Source organism: Alosa pseudoharengus, unplaced genomic scaffold (assembly GCF_046254945.1).
Source record: "Alosa pseudoharengus isolate Yale_2024_CS ecotype anadromous, Long Island Sound unplaced genomic scaffold, YU_APseudo_1.1 YU_APseudo_1.1_scf_21, whole genome shotgun sequence".
NCBI lineage: Eukaryota > Metazoa > Chordata > Actinopteri > Clupeiformes > Clupeidae > Alosa > Alosa pseudoharengus.
The window spans coordinates 8,403,302-8,426,143 of record NW_027468674.1 but is presented as its reverse complement, the minus strand read 5'-3'; the positions used below and the strand labels follow the sequence as shown (position 1 = coordinate 8,426,143).

The 22,842-nt window shown below is 44.2% G+C and overlaps 3 protein-coding genes across 7 annotated transcripts in view; 2 read left to right on the top strand and 1 right to left on the bottom strand.

Moving 5' to 3' along the window:
- The window catches only part of atxn2l (ataxin 2-like), a 16,776-nt gene extending 11,071 nt beyond the window's left edge, over positions 1 to 5,705 (bottom strand). Inside the window, exons 1-6 of the mRNA XM_076299129.1 lie at positions 5,571 to 5,705; positions 4,996 to 5,204; positions 3,806 to 3,842; positions 3,421 to 3,477; positions 994 to 1,065; positions 448 to 604 (exon numbers count right to left, since the gene is read on the bottom strand). Coding sequence (XP_076155244.1) covers positions 448 to 604; positions 994 to 1,065; positions 3,421 to 3,477; positions 3,806 to 3,842; positions 4,996 to 5,117 — 445 coding nt within the window. The 5' untranslated portion in view covers positions 5,118 to 5,204; positions 5,571 to 5,705. The remainder of the gene's footprint in view (positions 1 to 447; positions 605 to 993; positions 1,066 to 3,420; positions 3,478 to 3,805; positions 3,843 to 4,995; positions 5,205 to 5,570) is intronic.
- On the top strand, positions 4,418 to 16,262 carry LOC143137550 (5-taurinomethyluridine-[tRNA] synthase subunit MTO1, mitochondrial-like). Of its 5 annotated transcripts, none has more exons than XM_076297794.1 (12): positions 4,418 to 4,512; positions 6,462 to 6,663; positions 6,987 to 7,186; positions 9,199 to 9,316; positions 9,811 to 10,109; positions 10,753 to 10,865; positions 12,187 to 12,377; positions 13,552 to 13,682; positions 13,961 to 14,165; positions 14,538 to 14,709; positions 15,425 to 15,534; positions 15,944 to 16,262. In XM_076297794.1, exons 2-12 carry the CDS (start codon positions 6,471 to 6,473, stop codon positions 16,165 to 16,167), a joined length of 1,956 nt encoding a protein of 651 aa, XP_076153909.1. In that variant the 5' UTR covers positions 4,418 to 4,512; positions 6,462 to 6,470; the 3' UTR covers positions 16,168 to 16,262. The 5 variants fall into 5 exon arrangements, with proteins under 5 accessions (XP_076153909.1, XP_076153908.1, XP_076153907.1 ...); XM_076297793.1 differs by lacking the exon at positions 4,418 to 4,512 and adding an exon at positions 5,992 to 6,039; XM_076297792.1 differs by lacking the exon at positions 4,418 to 4,512 and adding an exon at positions 5,994 to 6,169.
- A 395-nt stretch (positions 16,263 to 16,657) lies between these two features.
- On the top strand, positions 16,658 to 22,269 carry LOC143138710 (5-taurinomethyluridine-[tRNA] synthase subunit MTO1, mitochondrial-like). The gene is made up of 8 exons (XM_076299128.1): positions 16,658 to 16,683; positions 17,324 to 17,514; positions 18,689 to 18,819; positions 19,098 to 19,302; positions 19,675 to 19,846; positions 20,545 to 20,654; positions 21,064 to 21,221; positions 22,034 to 22,269. Exons 1-8 carry the CDS (start codon positions 16,658 to 16,660, stop codon positions 22,220 to 22,222), a joined length of 1,182 nt encoding a protein of 393 aa, XP_076155243.1. The 3' UTR covers positions 22,223 to 22,269.
- Positions 22,270 to 22,842: the final 573 nt, after the last annotated feature.

Below are 22,842 nucleotides of genomic sequence, written 5' to 3'. Positions count from 1 at the left end.
ATGTCATAAAAAAGTGAAAAACAGTCAATCACTGTGTCTCAAAGCCCAAGATGATGACTTGAGGGTTTTTGTAAGAGGACTTGGGAGTTTTTTTCCTTTAAAACTTTTTAAATAAACAACAATTAATTGATTACCAAAATAGTTGCTGATAAATATAATAGTTGGCAACTAGTTGTTTTATCATTTAACTGTTTGCAGCCCTATCGTTCTGGGAAATGTATTACTCTATACCTTATTGTGAAATTGATTGTCAGGAAGTGAATGAACAACTGAACTTTCAAAAACAATGAACTGCTTTCAAAATGCATTCATCACTGTAACAGATATGTGCCTCTGGCAACATGTAGTGATGCCAGTTGCCCAAAGATGACAACTTAACCCTGGTCTATGCAAAGAATGCGCCAAATTTGCCTGGCTTGTTTTTTGGCCCCGAGGGGCTTGACATACCTCTGGTGGCGTAATTGAGGTCCACGTCTCTGCAGGTCATGGTGACAAGGTCGTTTGGGCTAAAGATCATGGTGTCGGTGATCTCCTCTCTCCTAGGGGGCGCTGTAGGGCTCTCACCCTCGCCACGCCTGTGCACCGCATCCACGGCCAGCTCACACTGCAGGACACAGGACGAAGGGAAGGAAGAAGTGCATTGTGGGGGACGGGTGAGAGGGATTAGAAAAAGACAGAAAGGTAAAAGAAATGAAAGAGTTGAAGGAAAAGACTGCAATGTAAACACACAGACATTTCCCACAGATCGCCAGTCCTCTCGTACAAGCCAATGTCTGATCCTGACCTAACGTAGAGTTTGCTTCCATCTAGGATTAATCCTAAAAATCTCTGCTCCCCATCCTAGTCTGACTAGCATTATACAAGCATTACAAAGCCAGTGAAACATTTAGAGGCTGGGCTCTGTTAGAGACATATTCACAAGTTATAGTGCCAAATATATGGTGGAGGACCACGGTTGTAGAACATTCTTAAATGACTGCGGTGATGCCCTACCCGTGAGCTGAGTGTCTTGAAGATTCCCTCATACACAGTGCCGTTCTTCACTCGCACGTCGCAGGTGGAGCCCTGGGGAAGAGAAGGTTATCAGTTACTGTACGTACACACCGCCGCCGACTTGAGCTGCGGAAGAAGTTTGGATTCAAAAGTTGACGTTTTTCTCAAATTTTTCTCGTTTTTCTTTTTCTTCAGATGCTTGATCTGTGCTCTGTGTGTTCATTAATTCACGGACGGGATAAATGCAGAGACCAAATTCCTTTTTATTTAGCTATTTTAATCCCAAAGGCCAAGGGAACTTAATCAGGATGCATAGTCTTGAGGTGATTGGTTGAGAGGAAATATACATAATATGCTGATTTATACTTCACAAACTTTAAAGCTGATTTTCTCAAAACTTGTTTTTTTGCTTTCGATGAGGATAGCTTTCACATTTTGGCCAACATCTCTGGGTTGGCTAAACGGAATTGAACAAATGACCCCTTGTTTTAAACCTTAAGGTCTGTGGATTATGAAAATCCAATAAACCCATTTCTATTTTTTATTTTGTCAAACTGGACTCATTTCACCGTGGAACGCCCCAAGTTTCATGTTGATGACTTAAAATTATTTAGCTGGGTAGAATTATCTCTCTTATTTTTCCATATTATTTATGCTGGTCTTCAGCCCTTATTCTTGCACTGTTGCACTACTGTTGGACTGCTTTTTGCACCTTCACCATGACACTCACTCTTTTGAGCACCTTACCATGCACACAGAACTATAGGCCAGTCCCGGCCCTGTCACTGCAAGCGTCTCATGCTTGATCATCCTCAAGCACACTGTGGATTTTTTAAATTTAATTTATATAGTATATTTAGTATTTAGTTTTGTTAGTTTTCTTATCTTCTACTGTCTCTATTGTACAGTGGAGTTTTGTTATATGTATATACTTATATTTACCCTTTCTGCTGTAAGTGCATGCTGTGTGTGATGTATGTATGCTACTGAGACCTTGAATTTCCCCTTGGGGATCAATAAAGTATCTATCTATCTATATATCTATCTATCTATTATTACTGGTATTTTATGCCCCTGAAAGGAGTGCAGAGCATCACCATGGAGCTGTGCTTTAGGGAATGTAATAACTATGGCCAATGCCAGTGAAATTTCAGATGGCATAGAACAATGCATACATAAGAGCATGATAACACACCATGCTTGTTACTGCCATTGCATTCTCCATACCGCCTATGCTTGATGGATAATTTATATATACAGTGCTGGCCAAAAGTATTGGCACCCATGCTAAAGTTGACTGAAAAGAGGAATATAAAATCATCTTTTGGAAATTGATCTTAATGCCTTAAGTGAAAAATGAGGAAATATCTAACCTTTAAAGACACCAATTTTCTTAGCGTTGATAAAGTTACCTTGGCCTTTGGAATTAAAATAGCCCCACATCATCACATACCCTTCACCATACCTAGAGATTGGCATGGGTGTTATTTCAGTTAGCCTATTAGCTGGTTTGATTTGCATTGAGCTCAATGAGCATCAAACCAGCTAATAGGCTAACTGAAATAACACCCATGCCAATCTCTAGGTATGATGAAGGGTATGTGATGATGTGAGGCCAAGGTAACTTTATCAGGATGCACAGTATTCTGGATCCATGAAATAACTGGCCTTTAAAAATAAAAATCTGCCTGTCTCTATGGGAATTTAACATAGGGGTGCCAATACTTATGACCCCTGTATTTTAAGGAAGAATATTTATTTATTTATGATACATTATTCATTCACTAAGAAAATTGGTGTCCTTAAAGGTTAGATATTTCCTCATGTTTCACTTAAGGCATTAAGATCAATTTCCAAAAGATGTCAACTTTAGCATGGGTGCCAATACTTTTGGCCAGCACTGTATATATAAATATATATACACAAACTGCTAAAGATTGGGACAGCTTTAAAATCTTCCTTGTTTTCAAAAGAACGGCAAGTGGAAGTTACAGTATAAATTATAAAGTTTAAATTCAATAATAAAAATCACTATATCTAACTTTAGCGATTACTATGTTTCCATTTAATCTAGCTATATTTCCTATTCAAACTCACTTTTCATGTAAAACCAATGACATTTCTAACTGAGCACAAACTTTCAAACGATAGCAACTATCTGAATGTTTCCTCCGGCTTGATGGCCAAGGCCACCTGTGCTTCTGACTCTGGTGTGCTCTGGTTATCTGCAGCCACTGCAACACTTTCAGTACGACTGAAGTTTCCATCCATCTACTGAATGGGTTTTCCAAGGACATCTATGCGTGTGCGCGTGCGTGCTTGTGTGTGTGTGGGTGTGTGTGTGTGTGTGTGTGTGCATATGCGTGTGTGTATGTGTGAGGTAGACAGACATGAGCAGTATGACTCACAAGAGACGCAGTTACTCACCACTACAGCAGTCAGGAAGTGTAGCATTCTGGCATTGTTATATACTCCCTCAAATACCTGTGCGCGCGCACACACACACACACCAGATTGATTACTTACGCTCACAATACCAGACATCATACACGTGCATTGAAACTCAAACACATGTATTTAATTTGGAAACTTTTGTCTTAAGGACTACTGTACATCCTCTAGACATATAGACTGATCAGTTTCAACCAACAGCTACAATCTACAAAATTACACTGTACATTTCACTATGGATATTTAGTGATAATCCACATTTTGTAACAATAGATAAATGACTAAGATCAAAGAGAGGCTGTATTATCAATGGAATAGTACATTTGTATAACCTAATCAATGATTTAATCAAACCACTCACAGGAGGAGACTGGAAAGGAGGTTTCACCGACCGAGTCCTAAACAGGAAAGGCAGGTTCAGATTAATACTGTTTATCTTCAATCATCATCATAAGAAAGACAGAGGAGATGGCAACCTGCTGAGGTCATTTACTCAAGCAGATCAATAATGGCAGGTCAACAGCCATGGCAATAGTAATCCTGCAGTCAAGTCTAATTACAAACGATTTGACCAGACTAACACTACAGCTATACAACCTAGCGATAGCAACCTAAGCATAACACCCAGACCTCCCATGGATTCAATAGCACTGTATTGTCAACTGCTTCACAATGTGGCAACATTTTATGAGAGGTAAGCGTGGTTTCGCTTTACCTGAGAGCTTCCGTCTTATAGACGGCCCTTTGGGCAGTAGAAAGCTAAGTTACACAGCAGATCATGCTAACTACCATGCCTGTGACAAGTGTACGAGACAGCCCGGAAAGCGTTAGGTAGCAGTTGTCTCTTATTAATGGACAGTTGTCGCATGTCATGTGCGAAGTGCTTTGATCCATGTTGAAGAACTTGATTTCAGCTAGTATAAACAAGGTTAGCATTGCTAGCTTGAAAGCTAACATTTGTTGTCTATCAACACATTACAGTACAAAGGCTCATTGAGTCATGTGAACGGTGCCTTGTTCTTCAGCAAAAAAACAGAAGCGCAAGACCGCATACGAAAACAGCTACAGGTAATCTATATACAGTTAAACTTCTGAACCTACCTCATCGACATAAACAAAGTCATGGATGATTGCCACACTAAGGTTAATTTCCAGGCTTTGTTGACGAAATATCATAGGTGATGGCTAGCAAGGTTGCTTGCTAGCTGGCCCAGAAAAACACTCATTTGTAGTCAACGCCCTCCTCTAGAGGAAGTAGAATGGCTACTCACACTGTCAATCAAACACTGCCTTGTACAGATTCGTCCAAAGTCGTAATATGGGATTCGCAAAAAAAGTTTGTTGATTTGCCGCAGTTCACCTTGATCCTGACTGCATGCGTCTGATTGGCTGGACTTCCCAGTCAATCGAAACCGCAACGTTTTATTCGCTAATCGAGTAAATCCTCTTAAAAATAACGCCTACTCCACATCGGAGGTTTTGACCGGTAGGCCTCACCGGCCAAGCAATATCCCCGCCCTTTCCTAGAGATTCACAGCCGAACCAGCTTACCTCCCGACCGTTGTTCTGTTGCTAGTGTTGATCCCACTTGCTGCGGAAGACATAGTACTCGACCCAGAGGTCCCATTTGATGTTTTTCGCCCACTTGAGCTGGGCTGCTGTGGCTTCAACATGGCCAAGTTGAATAACGTTATCTCCAAAAGCCAAGTCAGAGACCCGAATTCTTCCAGCCGAGGGTTGCTTGCCGACACACTTGACAACTGTACAAACGAAAACCATAACCGACTTAGCATAGGCCCTTAACCACATAGGTAGCTAGCAATTTAGCCATCAATAATCCGAACAGTGATCACAGATGAACATCTAGACTTTTTTAGATAAGAACGCTCACAAATATTCACAAATGTAATTACTGTCGGCTAGACACTTGAAAGCGTGTTAACGAGCTAGTGGGACACCTTGTTGCGTAGGGCAACTAACGTTAGCAAAAATGCTAACTAGCTAACATTAGCCAAGTAGCCTACTAGCATAGCATGTTTTAATATTAGCAAGGTTTCTATCTCACAATTGGCCCCTTAGTGATTCTTTATTGACCCAAAGCGTCTTAAAAGTCGTTCAGTACTTACTGCGTTTATGTCAGTGGCAAATAATACTAAGTTATTATCTTCTGGTTTTGGGTTAAAACCCCGCGGTCGGTCACACCACCTCCTCGGTAGGCTTCGCTCGATCCGCGCGGGATTGAGAGTACAAGCGGGTCCTATGGATGGGGAAGAGGGGGCGTTCACAGGACGCTTGCGCTACCTAAAGGTTGGGCATAAAAGCGCATCTGCTTTTTAACAAATGTATGACAACAACCAATTTACTTAAAAAATAGCTGACTGTGTGTCTTTGCTGATGTGTTTCAATGAGCTGACAATATCTACGCGCAGTATGACATGTTAACTTAAAATGATAAAGCGTTTGAAAATTCAGTAGAAACATTCCTCTCCTGCCAATTACCCGTATTTTACATATGCGCGCATATTCTAGACATTACCGGGGAAATAATGTCGGAGCAATGGCTGCTCCCTGTGCTCATGTCCACAATAGCGTTTTGTAAGTTAAATGGCTCTGAGTCTGAAATGGGAGAACTCATGCTAGCGTTAGATCTGTATTCAGCATAATTTACATGAGTTAAGGCCACAATTTCGGCTGATTCAAACACTGGGATAGTGAAAAGAGACTTGTAAGGTACACCGACTTTAAATGCGTACGTTACTCTGTTGTGAAATCTAAGTGACGTTTAAGTAACATTAGCCACAGCTAATTGGGAAACTTCTGTCATAGACAGGTTACCTTGACAGAATGGTGGTCGTTAGCTTTCCTAACCTTTAGTTGACAATGTTTGCCATGTACATGTAAAAAAGCAACATTCACTCATGAAGTAAAGTATTCGTGTAATTCTGTGTATAATATCATGGTTGATGATGGAACATGGATAGGTTGTGAATGACGCTTTGAATTGGTCATTTTGTCAGGTGTTGTCCATGTTAGCACGGAGACTACTCATTCGGCCCCATATTATACCATACCGCTATTCACGAGCTTCCAGTGGCCTCACGCGACACCAATACGATGTCATCGTGGTGGGAGGGGGCCATGCGGGCACGGAGGCGGCGGCCGCAGCAGCTCGAGTGGGGGCAGAAACTTTGCTCATCACGCAGAAGATTCAAACCATCGGTGAGTGATTAATGCTACCGCTGTGCGTGGGCCCCATATTTGAATTACGCAAACTTATTACGCACATGCACATACTAATATAAAGTCAGCTGTTTTACAACAAGTTCCTCCTAACGCTCTCATACTCTCTAGTATAAGAGTCAAATTACACTACAGTTAACGTTATTCATCACTGAGCTGCAAGCCTGAGTCCTACATTTCCCTCCGGATAAATAAAGTATCTCTATCTATCTATCCATCTATCTATCTATCTATCTATCTATCTAATCCTCTATCCATCCATCCCACCCCCCCCACACACACACACACACTTTCTCCCACAGGTGCACTGTCCTGCAACCCTTCCCTGGGCGGGGTAGGAAAGGGGCAGTTGGTGCGAGAGGTGGATGCGTTGGATGGCCTGATGGGTCGTGCAGGAGACTGGGCTGGGGTGCACTTCTCAATCCTGAACCGCAGCAAAGGGCCCGCCGTGTGGGGGCCCCGGGCCCAGCTGGACCGCGGACGGTACCGGGAGTTCATCCAGGTACCCAAGACACCGCAGCATTTAGGCTACATCCACACTATTCCGTTTTTGTTTTAAACATCATCATCATCATCATCATCATCATCATCATAATTTTGTTTTAAATACTTTCTCCGTCCACAAAGCATGTCCAGGAATTCATCCAGGTGCCCAAGATTTCGCTGGCTTCATATCAGTACATATGTACCGTGTAGATGATATGTGTAGGCCCACATTTGTTAGGCTATTTTTCACAAGCTTGTTTAACCATTTCAAATGACTCATGTGAAAGCTCCAGGTTTGATTGCTTGTATTCTTGTACATTTTTATTATTATTTTCAATGACTCATCCTCCAAAATAATACCCAATCACAAAGAGATTCACTGTGAGAAAAGTGACAGCAGATCTGTTGTGGCACAAGTGAAATTTCAGACTCCGGATTAGGGCTGTTCAGTAAAGCGAACACTATGAACACTTATGCAGTACCCTCCAGAATTATTGGCACCCTTGGCAAAATAATATTTTTTCCAATTTATTGTAATCTCACAATGAAAAAATTAGGAAAAATCCAACCTTGAAGAGAAGCAAATTTATTTTGAGAAAAAAAACATTTTCATAAAGAAATAAATATTTTTAACAAAAACACATTGTTCACAATTATGGGCACCCCTAGAAAATCGTATACAAAATGTAACAGACACATTTTCCTATCTAATTTCAACTTCTTTAAGTTAATCAGAGTGTGAATTTTCAAAAGTAGTTCATGACTTTCTTCTTCACTAAGGTATGAAAATTAAGTGACACAGAGGCTAAAGCTCCAAGTCATGTTTCAACATAGGAAAGACAAAGAATGCACTAAATTTAAATAAAAAGAACGTGTGTTGACATTGGTAAGTCAGAAAATGGCTATAAAAACAAGGTACTTTGTTGAAAATGCCAGGTAAAAGCTTTTCCAGTCATTTAATTACAAATGTAAATGGGAGGATTTACTGAATGGTACAGTGACTTTGTCTAAAATTGTGATCTAGTGTGAGATTAAATGAAAATTGCGCTCTTTGGCAAGAAACACTTTAGGTGGGTTTAGCGTGCATAGAAGAATGACTATACTGAAAAGAACCCTATGACTAATGAGAATTATGGTGGACGGAGTGTGATATTGTGGGGCTATTTTTATTCCCAAAGGCCTTGGGAACCTTATTAAGGTGCATGGTATCATGAACTTCAATATTTTCAAAGAAAATCTGTCAATCTCTGTCAAGACACTAAAAATGGGTCATGATTGGATCATTCATCATGTCTATGAACCAAAACAAACGTCCAGATCAAAACTAAAATGGTTTACTGAACATAAAATCAAGCTTCGGCCATTGCCATCTCAGTCTCCTGATAGACTGAGATGGCAACTCCATAGAAAAACTGTGGGGTGAGTCAAAGAGGAGAATGCACATGTGTGGACCTAGGAATCTGGACGATCTGGGGAGATTTTGTGAAGACGAATGGTCTTTAAAATCCCTTGCCCCTATATACACCTAAAAACAGCTATTGGATGTGGATGTGTCAGTCTATATCATAATGCTACTTTACTGATAATGCAAGGACACTATTTTGGTATTTTTGTGTCAATTTTATACATGGCAGCGGTGGAAAGTGCATATTGTTTTAATTACACACACACACAACACTATTGACTATGGCAGCCTCACTCCCTGCATGCCCTGTCTGTGTTGTCCTCACACACACACACACACACACACACACACACACACACACACACACACACTAATGCCCTGTCTGTGTTGTCCTCACACACACACACACACACACACACACACTAATGCCCTGTCTGTGTTGTCCTCACACACACACACACACACACACACACACACACACACACACACACACACACACACACACACACACACTAATGCCTTGTCTGTGTTGTCCTCACACACACACACACACACACACACACACACACACACACACACACACACTAATGCCCTGTCTGTGTTGTCCTTGTGGCCTCCCTCAGGCGGAGCTGTTGTCCACCCCCCGACTGACCGTAGTGGAGGGCTCTGTGGACGAGCTGCTGGTGTCTCAGCTGGACGCAAACAAGCCAGGCAAACACAAAGTGACTGGAGTGCGCATGGGTGAGGAACACACACACACACACACACACACTGGAGACCATACACTTACATACACACACATTCTGTAGACCACACACACATACACACACACATTCTGTAGACCACACACACACTCTGGAGACCACACACATACACATATACACACACACACACACATACACACATACACTCTGGAAACCACACACACACATAAACACACACACACACACATGCTCTGGAGAACACTTTAAGGAGGGGCACAGAGACAAACACCAGGTGACTGTGTGTGTTCTCAACATCCATACCATACACACACACACACACACACACACACACACACACACACACTCTCCCTCTCCTAGCGGACACAGATATGCCCGTCCAGTGCAGCTCCATGGATACTTTATTCTCTCTCTCTCTCTCTGTCTCTCTCTCTCTCTCTCTCTCTCTCTCTGTCTCTCTCTCTATCTCTCTCTCTCTCTCTCTCTCTCTCTCTCTCTCTCTCTCCCATCTAGCGGGCGTGGACGAGCCCGTCCAGTGCAGCTCCATGGTACTGACCACTGGCACCTTCCTGTCCGGCTCGCTCTTCATGGGCCAGACCACTTCCCCCGGGGGGAGGATGGGGGACCCCCCGTCCTGCGCTGGTCTGTCCCACACGCTGAGGGAGGTGCTCGGGCTCACCGTGGGGCGCCTACGCACCGGCACGCCCCCCCGGATCGTCAAGGAGACGGTTGACCTGTCCCTCGCCACCGTCCAGCCTCCGGACGAGCAGCCTACGCCCTTCAGCTACGTCAACACACGCACTCACTGCCCGGTAAGAGTATAAGTATAAGTATATATACTCTTTTGATCCCGTGAGGGAAATTTGGTCTCTGCATTTAACCCAATCCGTGAATTAGTGAAACACACTCAGCACACAGTGAACACACAGTGAGGTGAAGCACACACTAATCCCGGCGCAGTGAGCTGCCTGCATCAACAGCGGCGCTCGGGGAGCAGTGAGGGGTTAGGTGCCTTGCTCAAGAGCACTTCAGCCGTGCCTACTGGTCGGGGTTCGAACCGGCAACCCTCCTGTTACAAGTTCGAAGCGCAAAACCAGTAGGCCACGGCTGCCCGGTAAGAGTGTGTGTGCTTGTGTATGAAGGTGTGTGTGTGTGTGTGTGTGTGGGTGGGTGAGAGAGAGAGAGAGAGACGGGGGCGCAGGGCAGAGCAGGCTACAGCGGCCGTACCATGAGGTCCGAGTGCCCACGGGGACCCGGGTTCGAGTCCGACCTGCGGTCATGTCCTGATCACACCCCATCTCTCTCTCTCTCCCACTCACTTCCTGTCTGTCTTCACTGTCCTGTCCAAATAAAGGCAAAAGGCCCCAAAAAGTAAACTTAAAAAGAAAGAAAGAAAGAGAGAGAGAGATCATGATGAGTTTTTTTCTCTCTTTTTGTCTGTGTTTTGTGTTTTAGCCTGAGGAGCAGCTGCCCTGCTATCTGACCCACACGACCCCGGGAGTGGAGAAGGTAGTGAGAGAGAGCCTCCACCTCAACTGTCACATTCAGGAAGACACCAAAGGCCCCAGGTACAGGACTTTATACATCTATATACTCTCACATGCGCGCGCACACACACACACACACACACAGACGCACACACACACACACACACACACACAGACGCACACACACACACACACACACACACACACAGACGCACACACACACACACAGACGCACACACACACACACACACACACACACAGATGCGCACACACACGCACACACAGGCCCCAGGTACAGGACTCTACATCTATATACTCTCACATGCACACACACACAGACGCACATACACAGACACACACACACACACACACACACACACACACACACACACACACACAGACACACACAGACGCGCACACACACACACACAGATACGCACACACAGGCCCCAGGTACAGGACTCTATACATCTATATACTCTCACATGCACACACACACACACACAGACGCGCCCACACACACACACACACACACACAGACGCGCACACACACACACAGACGCGCACACACACACACACACACACAGATGCGCACACACAGGCCCCAGGTACAGGACTCTATACATCTATATACTCTAACATGCACACACACACACAGACGCGCACACACACACACACACACAGATGCGCACACACACGCACACACAGGCCCCAGGTACAGGACTCTATACATCTATATACTCTCACATACACACACACACACACAGACGCGCACACACACGCACACACAGGCCCCAGGTACAGGACTCTATACATCTATACACACACACACACACGCACACACACACAGACGCACACACACACAGGCCTCAGGTACAGGACTCTATACATCTACACACACACACACACACACACAGGCTCCAGGTACAGGACTCTACACATCTACACACTCACACAAACACTCACACACTCACACATACACTCACCCGCACACACACAGACACAGACGCACACACACACATACACACAGAGCTGGAGACTGCTGCTGCTGGTGTGTCCACAGTTAAATTACGTACATTTTCAATAGGGTAGCAAGTGATCACACACACACACACACATACATGCACATAGACATACACACACCTCAACTGTCAAGTTAAGCCTCCACCTCAACTGTCACATTCAGCAAGACGCCACCACACATACACACACACACACACACACACACACACACATACACATACGCACACCAACCCCCGTTACAAGCACTAATGTAGAAAATGCCATGAGTCACCCTGATGTTGCTCTGAACACACCACAGCCCATTTGCTCTTGTTCCTCAGCGTTTTGTATGTTCCTCAGCGTTCTAAATGTTCCGTGCACTTCCCTCTCCCATTCTCAGGTACTGCCCATCCATCGAGTCGCGTGTGCTGCGGTTTCCGGGGCGACGGCATCAGGTGTGGCTAGAACCTGAGGGCTTGACCTCCGACCTCCTGTATCCTCAAGGTCTCTCCATGACGATGCCCCCTGACGTCCAGCTTCGTCTCCTCCGAGAGATACCTGCCCTCAGACGGGCAGAGATGCGGACACCAGGTACGCCGAAGCTCCATCCCATAAACAGGGCTCGGAATTAGAGTGATACCTTCAAAATAGTTATTAAAAGTATTGTTTACTTTTGGCTGGTGAACGCCCCCCACCCCCCCAGCCACAAAAAGCTCATTTCGACCCCTGCACCTGAGCTTATCTGTCCAAAGCGCCTATGGTCTCTATTGCCCAGATATCCACTACCAGCCGTGGCCTACTGGTTAGCACTTCGGACCTGTAACCAGAGGGTTGCCGGTTCGAACCCCGACCAGTAGGCACGGCTGAAGTGCCCTTGAGCAAGGCACCTAACCCCTCACTGCTCCCTGAGCGCCGCTGTTGATGTTGATGCATGCAGCTCACTGCGCCGGGATTAGTGTGTGCTTCACCTCACTGTGTGTACACTGTGTGCTGTGTGTGTTTCACTAATTCACAGATTGGGATAAATGCAGAGACCAAATTTCCCTCACGGGATCAAAAGAGTATATATACTTATACTTATACTTATACCATTTGTGGTGCGTTGTTAAATACAATGCTAGTCAATGGAAGAGTGGTGTGTGTCTGCGTTCAAAACAAGCTCTACCCTACAGAACTCCTCATAGCTCTTTTAAAGAGACTACTTCAGCAGTCCTTAGTCTTGTCTCTCAAAAAATATTAAATATATTAATATATATATAATATATTAAATACCAGTATTTAATTTAGCACATTTTTCGTAGTGATGCTGTTGCATTTTACACCATTTTTGTCCAGTCAACCCATATGGCTGTATTTGATGTGTATTGTTTGGCGTGTTTGTAGGGGATTAAGGCTGCCAGTTTTTCTGGTCGTTGTGTTCCTTAAACGTCTGTATATAAATTAATATAATCACGACAATACTAAGAACATACTACGGCTAACCACCTACAGTCCACATCAACGGGGCCTAACATTTGTTAGCAAAGCCTATATACTACTGCAACAACTTGCTGCGTTAGCCTCAAATTGTATTATTATTGTTTTCTTCTCTATTATTGTGTTAAATGCTCCAAATGTAAAGCACTTTGAGCTGCATTCTGTGTATGAAAGGTGCTATTCAAATAAAGCTTATTATTATTATTATTATTATTATTATTATTATTATTAAGATGAAGTAGCCAGCTTTTATTTTCTGTTATTTTGTTTGTGTTTGTCCTTCCTACAGGTTATGGGGTGCAGTATGACTTTGTGTGTCCCACGCAGCTCTTTCCCTCGCTGCAGGTGAAGAAGGCTCAGGGGCTCTTCCTCGCTGGACAGATCAATGGGACCACTGGTTATGAGGAGGCCGCAGCACAGGTACAACACACAGCGCCGTCACTGGTCAGGAGGAGAACTGCACTTACAACAGAGCAGATTTCTAATCCAGCCAGATCATTTACAAATCCTGAAAGTTATGAAACTGACTTTATATGAACAAGTTATGAATCATTATTTTACTTTTTTTGATTTTACATGGACAGTTTCATAGATTGTAGGCCACATCAGTGTATGTGAAACATACGTGTGTGTGTGTGTGTGTGTGTGTGTGTGTGTGTGTGTGTGTGTGTGTGTGTGTGTGTGTGTGTGTACTACAGGGCCTGTGGGCGGGTGTGAACGCTGGTCGGTCAGCCCTCTCTCTGCCGCCCCTTTCCCTCTCTCGCACAGAGAGCTACATCGGGGTTCTGATTGACGACCTGGTCAGTCGTGGCGTAACAGAACCGTACCGTATGTTCACCAGCCGGGCCGAGTTCAGAACCTCCCTGAGGCCCGATAACGCAGACCTCAGACTCACACCCAAAGGTACTGTAAAGGGAACAGGTGTACATTTTCTAAATAAACAAACGAATATCCCTCTGGACATAAACTTCTTTATTATGACTTCACAAACAAATTTATAAACATGCTAACAAGGTGCTAAAGTATACTATCATTACTACTTCTGTGAAATTACTTAACTTTCTTAACACTCTGCTTTTTAAGAGTTGAGGTCATTGTTCTTTATATAAAAGTCCCCCTAGTGATGTAAATTATTGCAACAACATTTTTTAATATGGAGTTGTCATTTGGTCTTCCCTACATTAGTAAATGCCCTGAGGTAGATGACCTACTTGATCTACTTCTACTGGGCACTGACCGCGTGTGTGTGTGTGTGTGTGTGTGTGTGTGTGTCAGGTTTTGAGGAGGCGGGCTGCGTATCGGCCGAGAGGTACGCGGAGGCGCTACGGGTTGGCGAGGGGCTGGACGAGGGCCTTGCCGCGCTGCGGTCCGTCTGCATGTCCTCCACCCGCTGGAGAGACACACTGGCCCTCACCTGCATCAGCGAGACCAAGAGCGTGACCTTGAGGTGAGCATGACCTTGAAGTGAGCGTGACCTTGAGGTGAGCGTGACCTTGAGGTGAGCATGACCTTGAGGTGAGCATGACCTTGAGGTGAGCGTGACCTTGAGGTGAGCGTGACCTTGAGGTGAGGGCACCAGAGCTGAAGGTCCTACAGCAGGGACGCACAAACCATCTCTGCTAGGGGCTGCTGTTGCGCAACTAGGCTACACTACAGCGCCTAGTACCACATTTGGGTCCAAGTGCCCACGCGTAGCCGGGGTCGACCTGGCTCATTCACCATCTCTCTCTTCCACTCACCTCCTGTTGGTCTCTTCACGGTCCTGTCTGAATAAAGGCAGAAAAAAAGCCCAAGAAAAGCCATCTCTGCTGCTTTGGTTGAATGAAACAACATACCTGGCCTGTGGGGCCGCTAATGCTCTGACTTAAGCCTTCTAGAGACCCTTTCAATCTCTTCCTAGAGGGTTTCCAGTTGAGATGTTCAAAACCAATGCTTGAAATCTTGAAATAAAAAAAAATGGATCAGACTTAAGTGTAATGTTCTGCAAAATGTCGACTTTAAAACGTTTTAGTTAACATTAGCTCAATGTTGTTGTTTTCTGTGCCACCAGAAAATGCCTTATGTTTTTTTTGCAGTTGAAGGGTCTATACAATAAACTGTAATGTTGAAAGTTCAGTTCATGTTACAGGCAGAGCTTTATTTGTGTGTTTATTTGTTTTCAGTGCCGAGGATATATTGCAGTATAAAGATATCTCCTTTGAGATGTTGGCATCTGCCATCCCTGATGTCTTTTCTCCATATTTGGAGTTTGCACAAAGACTGAAGATTGAAGGTATGTAGAGGATATTTCTTTTTTTCTTTCTAGAATCATGCTCTCATACAGTAAACATGCACTACAAAAACTGCTAACCAAGTGTTATTAATCTTATATTAAGATCAAACATCTGGTGATGTTGGTATTGTTGGTATTAAAGAAACTTCCCTTGCGCTTTCTCAGTAAGATCAGAGTGTTTGAGTTAATTTAATGGGCAGCCTGTCTTATTATAATAAGACAGGCTTGTCTTATGAAGACACATTTGCTTAACTTACTGGCAGCCAGATTTGCTTGTTTTAAGTACAACTATGCTTGGATTTGTAATAATTGGAGGGACATTTCTTTGATCACTGTTGTTAATTTAGTACATAGATATCAGTATGTTTGTGCGATAACTAACCCCTGGCACTGTGTGTGGCGACTCTAGTCCTCTACCACACCCACTGTGAGAGACAGAAGAGAGAGATGGAGAGAATCCTGGAGGAAGAGAGTCTGCGGCTGCCTCAGGACATTGACTACCTCTCCCTGCCGACCTCTCTCTCACAGGAGGTTCGGGAGATACTGGACAGGGTTCGACCGGACACTGTAAGCTATACACACACACACACAAGTGTATATTGTGTGGGGGGTAATTCCATTACTGATGTTTAGAATAACAATAATCGATAACCCTTGCTGATATATTTTCATTTGTCGCTTTAAGTTATTGTTGTTAATTATACCCTGTAGTGGCAGGGAAACAACAATATTAAGTAAATAACGGACGTTTTTCAGACCTTCAGAGCACTATATTTTACTGTGCCAGTCTGTGCATTACAACATTTAGTTAGTGTAGAACTGATGCATCAGACACTGCACATTCATTGCTGGTTGACCAATACCAATGTTTAGGGGCAGCTGTGGCCTACTGGTTAGCGCTTCGGACTTGTAACCGGAGGGTTGCCGGCTTGAACCCCGACCAGTAGGCACGGCTCAAGTGCTCTTGAGCAAGGCACCTAACCCCTCACTGCTCCCCGAGCGCCGCTGTTGTTGCAGGCAGCTCACTGCGCCGGGATTAGTGTGTGCTTCACCTCACTGTGTGTTCACTGTGTGCTGAGTGTGTTTCACTAATTCACGGATTGGGATAAATGCATAGACCCCTATGGGATCCCTCACGGGATCAAAAGAGTATATATACTTCTACTTACTTAAGCTGATATAGTGGGTCCCAGCAATAGAAGTTCTGCAAATCTGGTATATTTTCTCGCTGCTGACAGGGCAGTTTATTTGTTTGTTTGTTTGTTTGTTTACTTTCACATTTTCTGCCAATTGCAAATCCATCCATGAAAGAGGATATACCCTATAGGTTTCAGAATGTTAACGGTAATTTATTGAACACATACACTCACCCGCACACACACAGACACAGACGCACACACACACATACACACAGAGCTGGAGACTGCTGCTGCTGGTGTGTCCACAGTTAAATTACGTACATTTTCAATAGGGTAGCAAGTGATCACACACACACACACACATACATGCACATAGACATACACACACCTCAACTGTCAAGTTAAGCCTCCACCTCAACTGTCACATTCAGCAAGACGCCACCACACATACACACACACACACACACACACACACACACATACACATACGCACACCAACCCCCGTTACAAGCACTAATGTAGAAAATGCCATGAGTAGTCACCCTGATGTTGCTCTGAACACACCACAGCCCATTTGCTCTTGTTCCTCAGCGTTTTGTATGTTCCTCAGCGTTCTAAATGTTCCGTGCACTTCCCTCTCCCATTCTCAGGTACTGCCCATCCATCGAGTCGCGTGTGCTGCGGTTTCCGGGGCGACGGCATCAGGTGTGGCTAGAACCTGAGGGCTTGACCTCCGACCTCCTGTATCCTCAAGGTCTCTCCATGACGATGCCCCCTGACGTCCAGCTTCGTCTCCTCCGAGAGATACCTGCCCTCAGACGGGCAGAGATGCGGACACCAGGTACGCCGAAGCTCCATCCCATAAACAGGGCTCGGAATTAGAGTGATACCTTCAAAATAGTTATTAAAAGTATTGTTTACTTTTGGCTGGTGAACGCCCCCCACCCCCCCAGCCACAAAAAGCTCATTTCGACCCCTGCACCTGAGCTTATCTGTCCAAAGCGCCTATGGTCTCTATTGCCCAGATATCCACTACCAGCCGTGGCCTACTGGTTAGCACTTCGGACCTGTAACCAGAGGGTTGCCGGTTCGAACCCCGACCAGTAGGCACGGCTGAAGTGCCCTTGAGCAAGGCACCTAACCCCTCACTGCTCCCTGAGCGCCGCTGTTGATGTTGATGCATGCAGCTCACTGCGCCGGGATTAGTGTGTGCTTCACCTCACTGTGTGTACACTGTGTGCTGTGTGTGTTTCACTAATTCACAGATTGGGATAAATGCAGAGACCAAATTTCCCTCACGGGATCAAAAGAGTATATATACTTATACTTATACTTATACCATTTGTGGTGCGTTGTTAAATACAATGCTAGTCAATGGAAGAGTGGTGTGTGTCTGCGTTCAAAACAAGCTCTACCCTACAGAACTCCTCATAGCTCTTTTAAAGAGACTACTTCAGCAGTCCTTAGTCTTGTCTCTCAAAAAATATTAAATATATTAATATATATATAATATATTAAATACCAGTATTTAATTTAGCACATTTTTCGTAGTGATGCTGTTGCATTTTACACCATTTTTGTCCAGTCAACCCATATGGCTGTATTTGATGTGTATTGTTTGGCGTGTTTGTAGGGGATTAAGGCTGCCAGTTTTTCTGGTCGTTGTGTTCCTTAAACGTCTGTATATAAATTAATATAATCACGACAATACTAAGAACATACTACGGCTAACCACCTACAGTCCACATCAACGGGGCCTAACATTTGTTAGCAAAGCCTATATACTACTGCAACAACTTGCTGCGTTAGCCTCAAATTGTATTATTATTGTTTTCTTCTCTATTATTGTGTTAAATGCTCCAAATGTAAAGCACTTTGAGCTGCATTCTGTGTATGAAAGGTGCTATTCAAATAAAGCTTATTATTATTATTATTATTATTATTATTATTATTATTAAGATGAAGTAGCCAGCTTTTATTTTCTGTTATTTTGTTTGTGTTTGTCCTTCCTACAGGTTATGGGGTGCAGTATGACTTTGTGTGTCCCACGCAGCTCTTTCCCTCGCTGCAGGTGAAGAAGGCTCAGGGGCTCTTCCTCGCTGGACAGATCAATGGGACCACTGGTTATGAGGAGGCCGCAGCACAGGTACAACACACAGCGCCGTCACTGGTCAGGAGGAGAACTGCACTTACAACAGAGCAGATTTCTAATCCAGCCAGATCATTTACAAATCCTGAAAGTTATGAAACTGACTTTATATGAACAAGTTATGAATCATTATTTTACTTTTTTTGATTTTACATGGACAGTTTCATAGATTGTAGGCCACATCAGTGTATGTGAAACATACGTGTGTGTGTGTGTGTGTGTGTGTGTGTGTGTGTGTGTGTGTGTGTGTGTGTGTGTGTGTGTGTGTACTACAGGGCCTGTGGGCGGGTGTGAACGCTGGTCGGTCAGCCCTCTCTCTGCCGCCCCTTTCCCTCTCTCGCACAGAGAGCTACATCGGGGTTCTGATTGACGACCTGGTCAGTCGTGGCGTAACAGAACCGTACCGTATGTTCACCAGCCGGGCCGAGTTCAGAACCTCCCTGAGGCCCGATAACGCAGACCTCAGACTCACACCCAAAGGTACTGTAAAGGGAACAGGTGTACATTTTCTAAATAAACAAACGAATATCCCTCTGGACATAAACTTCTTTATTATGACTTCACAAACAAATTTATAAACATGCTAACAAGGTGCTAAAGTATACTATCATTACTACTTCTGTGAAATTACTTAACTTTCTTAACACTCTGCTTTTTAAGAGTTGAGGTCATTGTTCTTTATATAAAAGTCCCCCTAGTGATGTAAATTATTGCAACAACATTTTTTAATATGGAGTTGTCATTTGGTCTTCCCTACATTAGTAAATGCCCTGAGGTAGATGACCTACTTGATCTACTTCTACTGGGCACTGACCGCGTGTGTGTGTGTGTGTGTGTGTGTGTGTGTGTCAGGTTTTGAGGAGGCGGGCTGCGTATCGGCCGAGAGGTACGCGGAGGCGCTACGGGTTGGCGAGGGGCTGGACGAGGGCCTTGCCGCGCTGCGGTCCGTCTGCATGTCCTCCACCCGCTGGAGAGACACACTGGCCCTCACCTGCATCAGCGAGACCAAGAGCGTGACCTTGAGGTGAGCATGACCTTGAAGTGAGCGTGACCTTGAGGTGAGCGTGACCTTGAGGTGAGCATGACCTTGAGGTGAGCATGACCTTGAGGTGAGCGTGACCTTGAGGTGAGCGTGACCTTGAGGTGAGGGCACCAGAGCTGAAGGTCCTACAGCAGGGACGCACAAACCATCTCTGCTAGGGGCTGCTGTTGCGCAACTAGGCTACACTACAGCGCCTAGTACCACATTTGGGTCCAAGTGCCCACCTGGCTCATTCACCATCTCTCTCTTCCACTCACCTCCTGTTGGTCTCTTCACGGTCCTGTCTGAATAAAGGCAGAAAAAAAGCCCAAGAAAAGCCATCTCTGCTGCTTTGGTTGAATGAAACAACATACCTGGCCTGTGGGGCCGCTAATGCTCTGACTTAAGCCTTCTAGAGACCCTTTCAATCTCTTCCTAGAGGGTTTCCAGTTGAGATGTTCAAAACCAATGCTTGAAATCTTGAAATAAAAAAAAATGGATCAGACTTAAGTGTAATGTTCTGCAAAATGTCGACTTTAAAACGTTTTAGTTAACATTAGCTCAATGTTGTTGTTTTCTGTGCCACCAGAAAATGCCTTATGTTTTTTTTGCAGTTGAAGGGTCTATACAATAAACTGTAATGTTGAAAGTTCAGTTCATGTTACAGGCAGAGCTTTATTTGTGTGTTTATTTGTTTTCAGTGCCGAGGATATATTGCAGTATAAAGATATCTCCTTTGAGATGTTGGCATCTGCCATCCCTGATGTCTTTTCTCCATATTTGGAGTTTGCACAAAGACTGAAGATTGAAGGTATGTAGAGGATATTTCTTTTTTTCTTTCTAGAATCATGCTCTCATACAGTAAACATGCACTACAAAAACTGCTAACCAAGTGTTATTAATCTTATATTAAGATCAAACATCTGGTGATGTTGGTATTGTTGGTATTAAAGAAACTTCCCTTGCGCTTTCTCAGTAAGATCAGAGTGTTTGAGTTAATTTAATGGGCAGCCTGTCTTATTATAATAAGACAGGCTTGTCTTATGAAGACACATTTGCTTAACTTACTGGCAGCCAGATTTGCTTGTTTTAAGTACAACTATGCTTGGATTTGTAATAATTGGAGGGACATTTCTTTGATCACTGTTGTTAATTTAGTACATAGATATCAGTATGTTTGTGCGATAACTAACCCCTGGCACTGTGTGTGGCGACTCTAGTCCTCTACCACACCCACTGTGAGAGACAGAAGAGAGAGATGGAGAGAATCCTGGAGGAAGAGAGTCTGCGGCTGCCTCAGGACATTGACTACCTCTCCCTGCCGACCTCTCTCTCACAGGAGGTTCGGGAGATACTGGACAGGGTTCGACCGGACACTGTAAGCTATACACACACACACACAAGTGTATATTGTGTGGGGGGTAATTCCATTACTGATGTTTAGAATAACAATAATCGATAACCCTTGCTGATATATTTTCATTTGTCGCTTTAAGTTATTGTTGTTAATTATACCCTGTAGTGGCAGGGAAACAACAATATTAAGTAAATAACGGACGTTTTTCAGACCTTCAGAGCACTATATTTTACTGTGCCAGTCTGTGCATTACAACATTTAGTTAGTGTAGAACTGATGCATCAGACACTGCACATTCATTGCTGGTTGACCAATACCAATGTTTAGGGGCAGCTGTGGCCTACTGGTTAGCGCTTCGGACTTGTAACCGGAGGGTTGCCGGCTTGAACCCCGACCAGTAGGCACGGCTCAAGTGCTCTTGAGCAAGGCACCTAACCCCTCACTGCTCCCCGAGCGCCGCTGTTGTTGCAGGCAGCTCACTGCGCCGGGATTAGTGTGTGCTTCACCTCACTGTGTGTTCACTGTGTGCTGAGTGTGTTTCACTAATTCACGGATTGGGATAAATGCATAGACCCCTATGGGATCCCTCACGGGATCAAAAGAGTATATATACTTCTACTTACTTAAGCTGATATAGTGGGTCCCAGCAATAGAAGTTCTGCAAATCTGGTATATTTTCTCGCTGCTGACAGGGCAGTTTATTTGTTTGTTTGTTTGTTTGTTTACTTTCACATTTTCTGCCAATTGCAAATCCATCCATGAAAGAGGATATACCCTATAGGTTTCAGAATGTTAACGGTAATTTATTGAAATCTAAAATGTTTTCTCCACAGTTGGGGGCAGCGACTCGTTTGCCTGGAATGACCCCAGCTGCCATAGTTCATCTACTGAACTACGTGACAAAAGTGCCACGCAGAGGCAGAAATGCAGCCAGAGGATCAATGGACTCAGGTGCAAAACAAACGCACAGAAAAGAAAATATAGGAAACGCAAAACCGAACGACATAGCAGTGCTTCAGTGATGTAAAAGTAAAATATGTAATAAATAAAAATGTATTTCAAATCAATTTATTTAATAAATAAACTTTTTTAACGTGTGGCCTATGTGATTTTTCTTATGCCTGCATTCGTCCAGTGTGCAGTGATGAACACGTTTGTTTGAGAAAACGTGGGTTGGCTAATAATTAACAAACAATAGTACTTTTCCTTCTTTTATACGTTTCTATACATGTTAAATGTATATGGGACATGGCACACAAGAAATAATATTACGCTACTTCAGACATGTCAAAGTCAAGATCCGGCCCGCGAATGAATTATCTACGGCCCCCGGGATGATATTTGATTAGTATTAGAACCGGCCCACAGGCTACAGCCGCTGCTGTTTTGCACGCACCAATACTCCATTCCCCACAATGCAACGGTAGCCCACGAACTCACTGCGGCGCCGCAAGTGGGCCTCGGCTTCATTATTCATCAGTATTCAGTCAGGGCAGATGTCAACTTTCAGCTACCCCCCTCCCCAGTGTTGTGCCTGAACGCGTTCATTGAACGAAAGTTCATGAACTCGTTCATATTTTGAGCGAACGTGAACTGAACGTAGCCTACTGTATTGCCTGATGAACGTTACTGTGAACTCGTT

What these genes read in the sequence shown, in the direction of transcription:
- LOC143137550 (XM_076297794.1), top strand. Translation starts at nt 6,471, where the DNA reads ATGTTAGCACGGAGACTACTCATTCGGCCCCATATTATACCATACCGC. An exon ending in AGTGACTGGAGTGCGCATGG is followed by an intron (nt 9,317 to 9,810) that starts GTGAGGAACACA and finishes TCTCCCATCTAG; the next exon opens with CGGGCGTGGACGAGCCCGTC. An exon ending in ATGAGGAGGCCGCAGCACAG is followed by an intron (nt 13,683 to 13,960) that starts GTACAACACACA and finishes TGTGTACTACAG; the next exon opens with GGCCTGTGGGCGGGTGTGAA.
- LOC143138710 (XM_076299128.1), top strand. Translation starts at nt 16,658, where the DNA reads ATGGGATCCCTCACGGGATCAAAAGA. An exon ending in TCCCTCACGGGATCAAAAGA is followed by an intron (nt 16,684 to 17,323) that starts GTATATATACTT and finishes TCCCATTCTCAG; the next exon opens with GTACTGCCCATCCATCGAGT. An exon ending in ATGAGGAGGCCGCAGCACAG is followed by an intron (nt 18,820 to 19,097) that starts GTACAACACACA and finishes TGTGTACTACAG; the next exon opens with GGCCTGTGGGCGGGTGTGAA.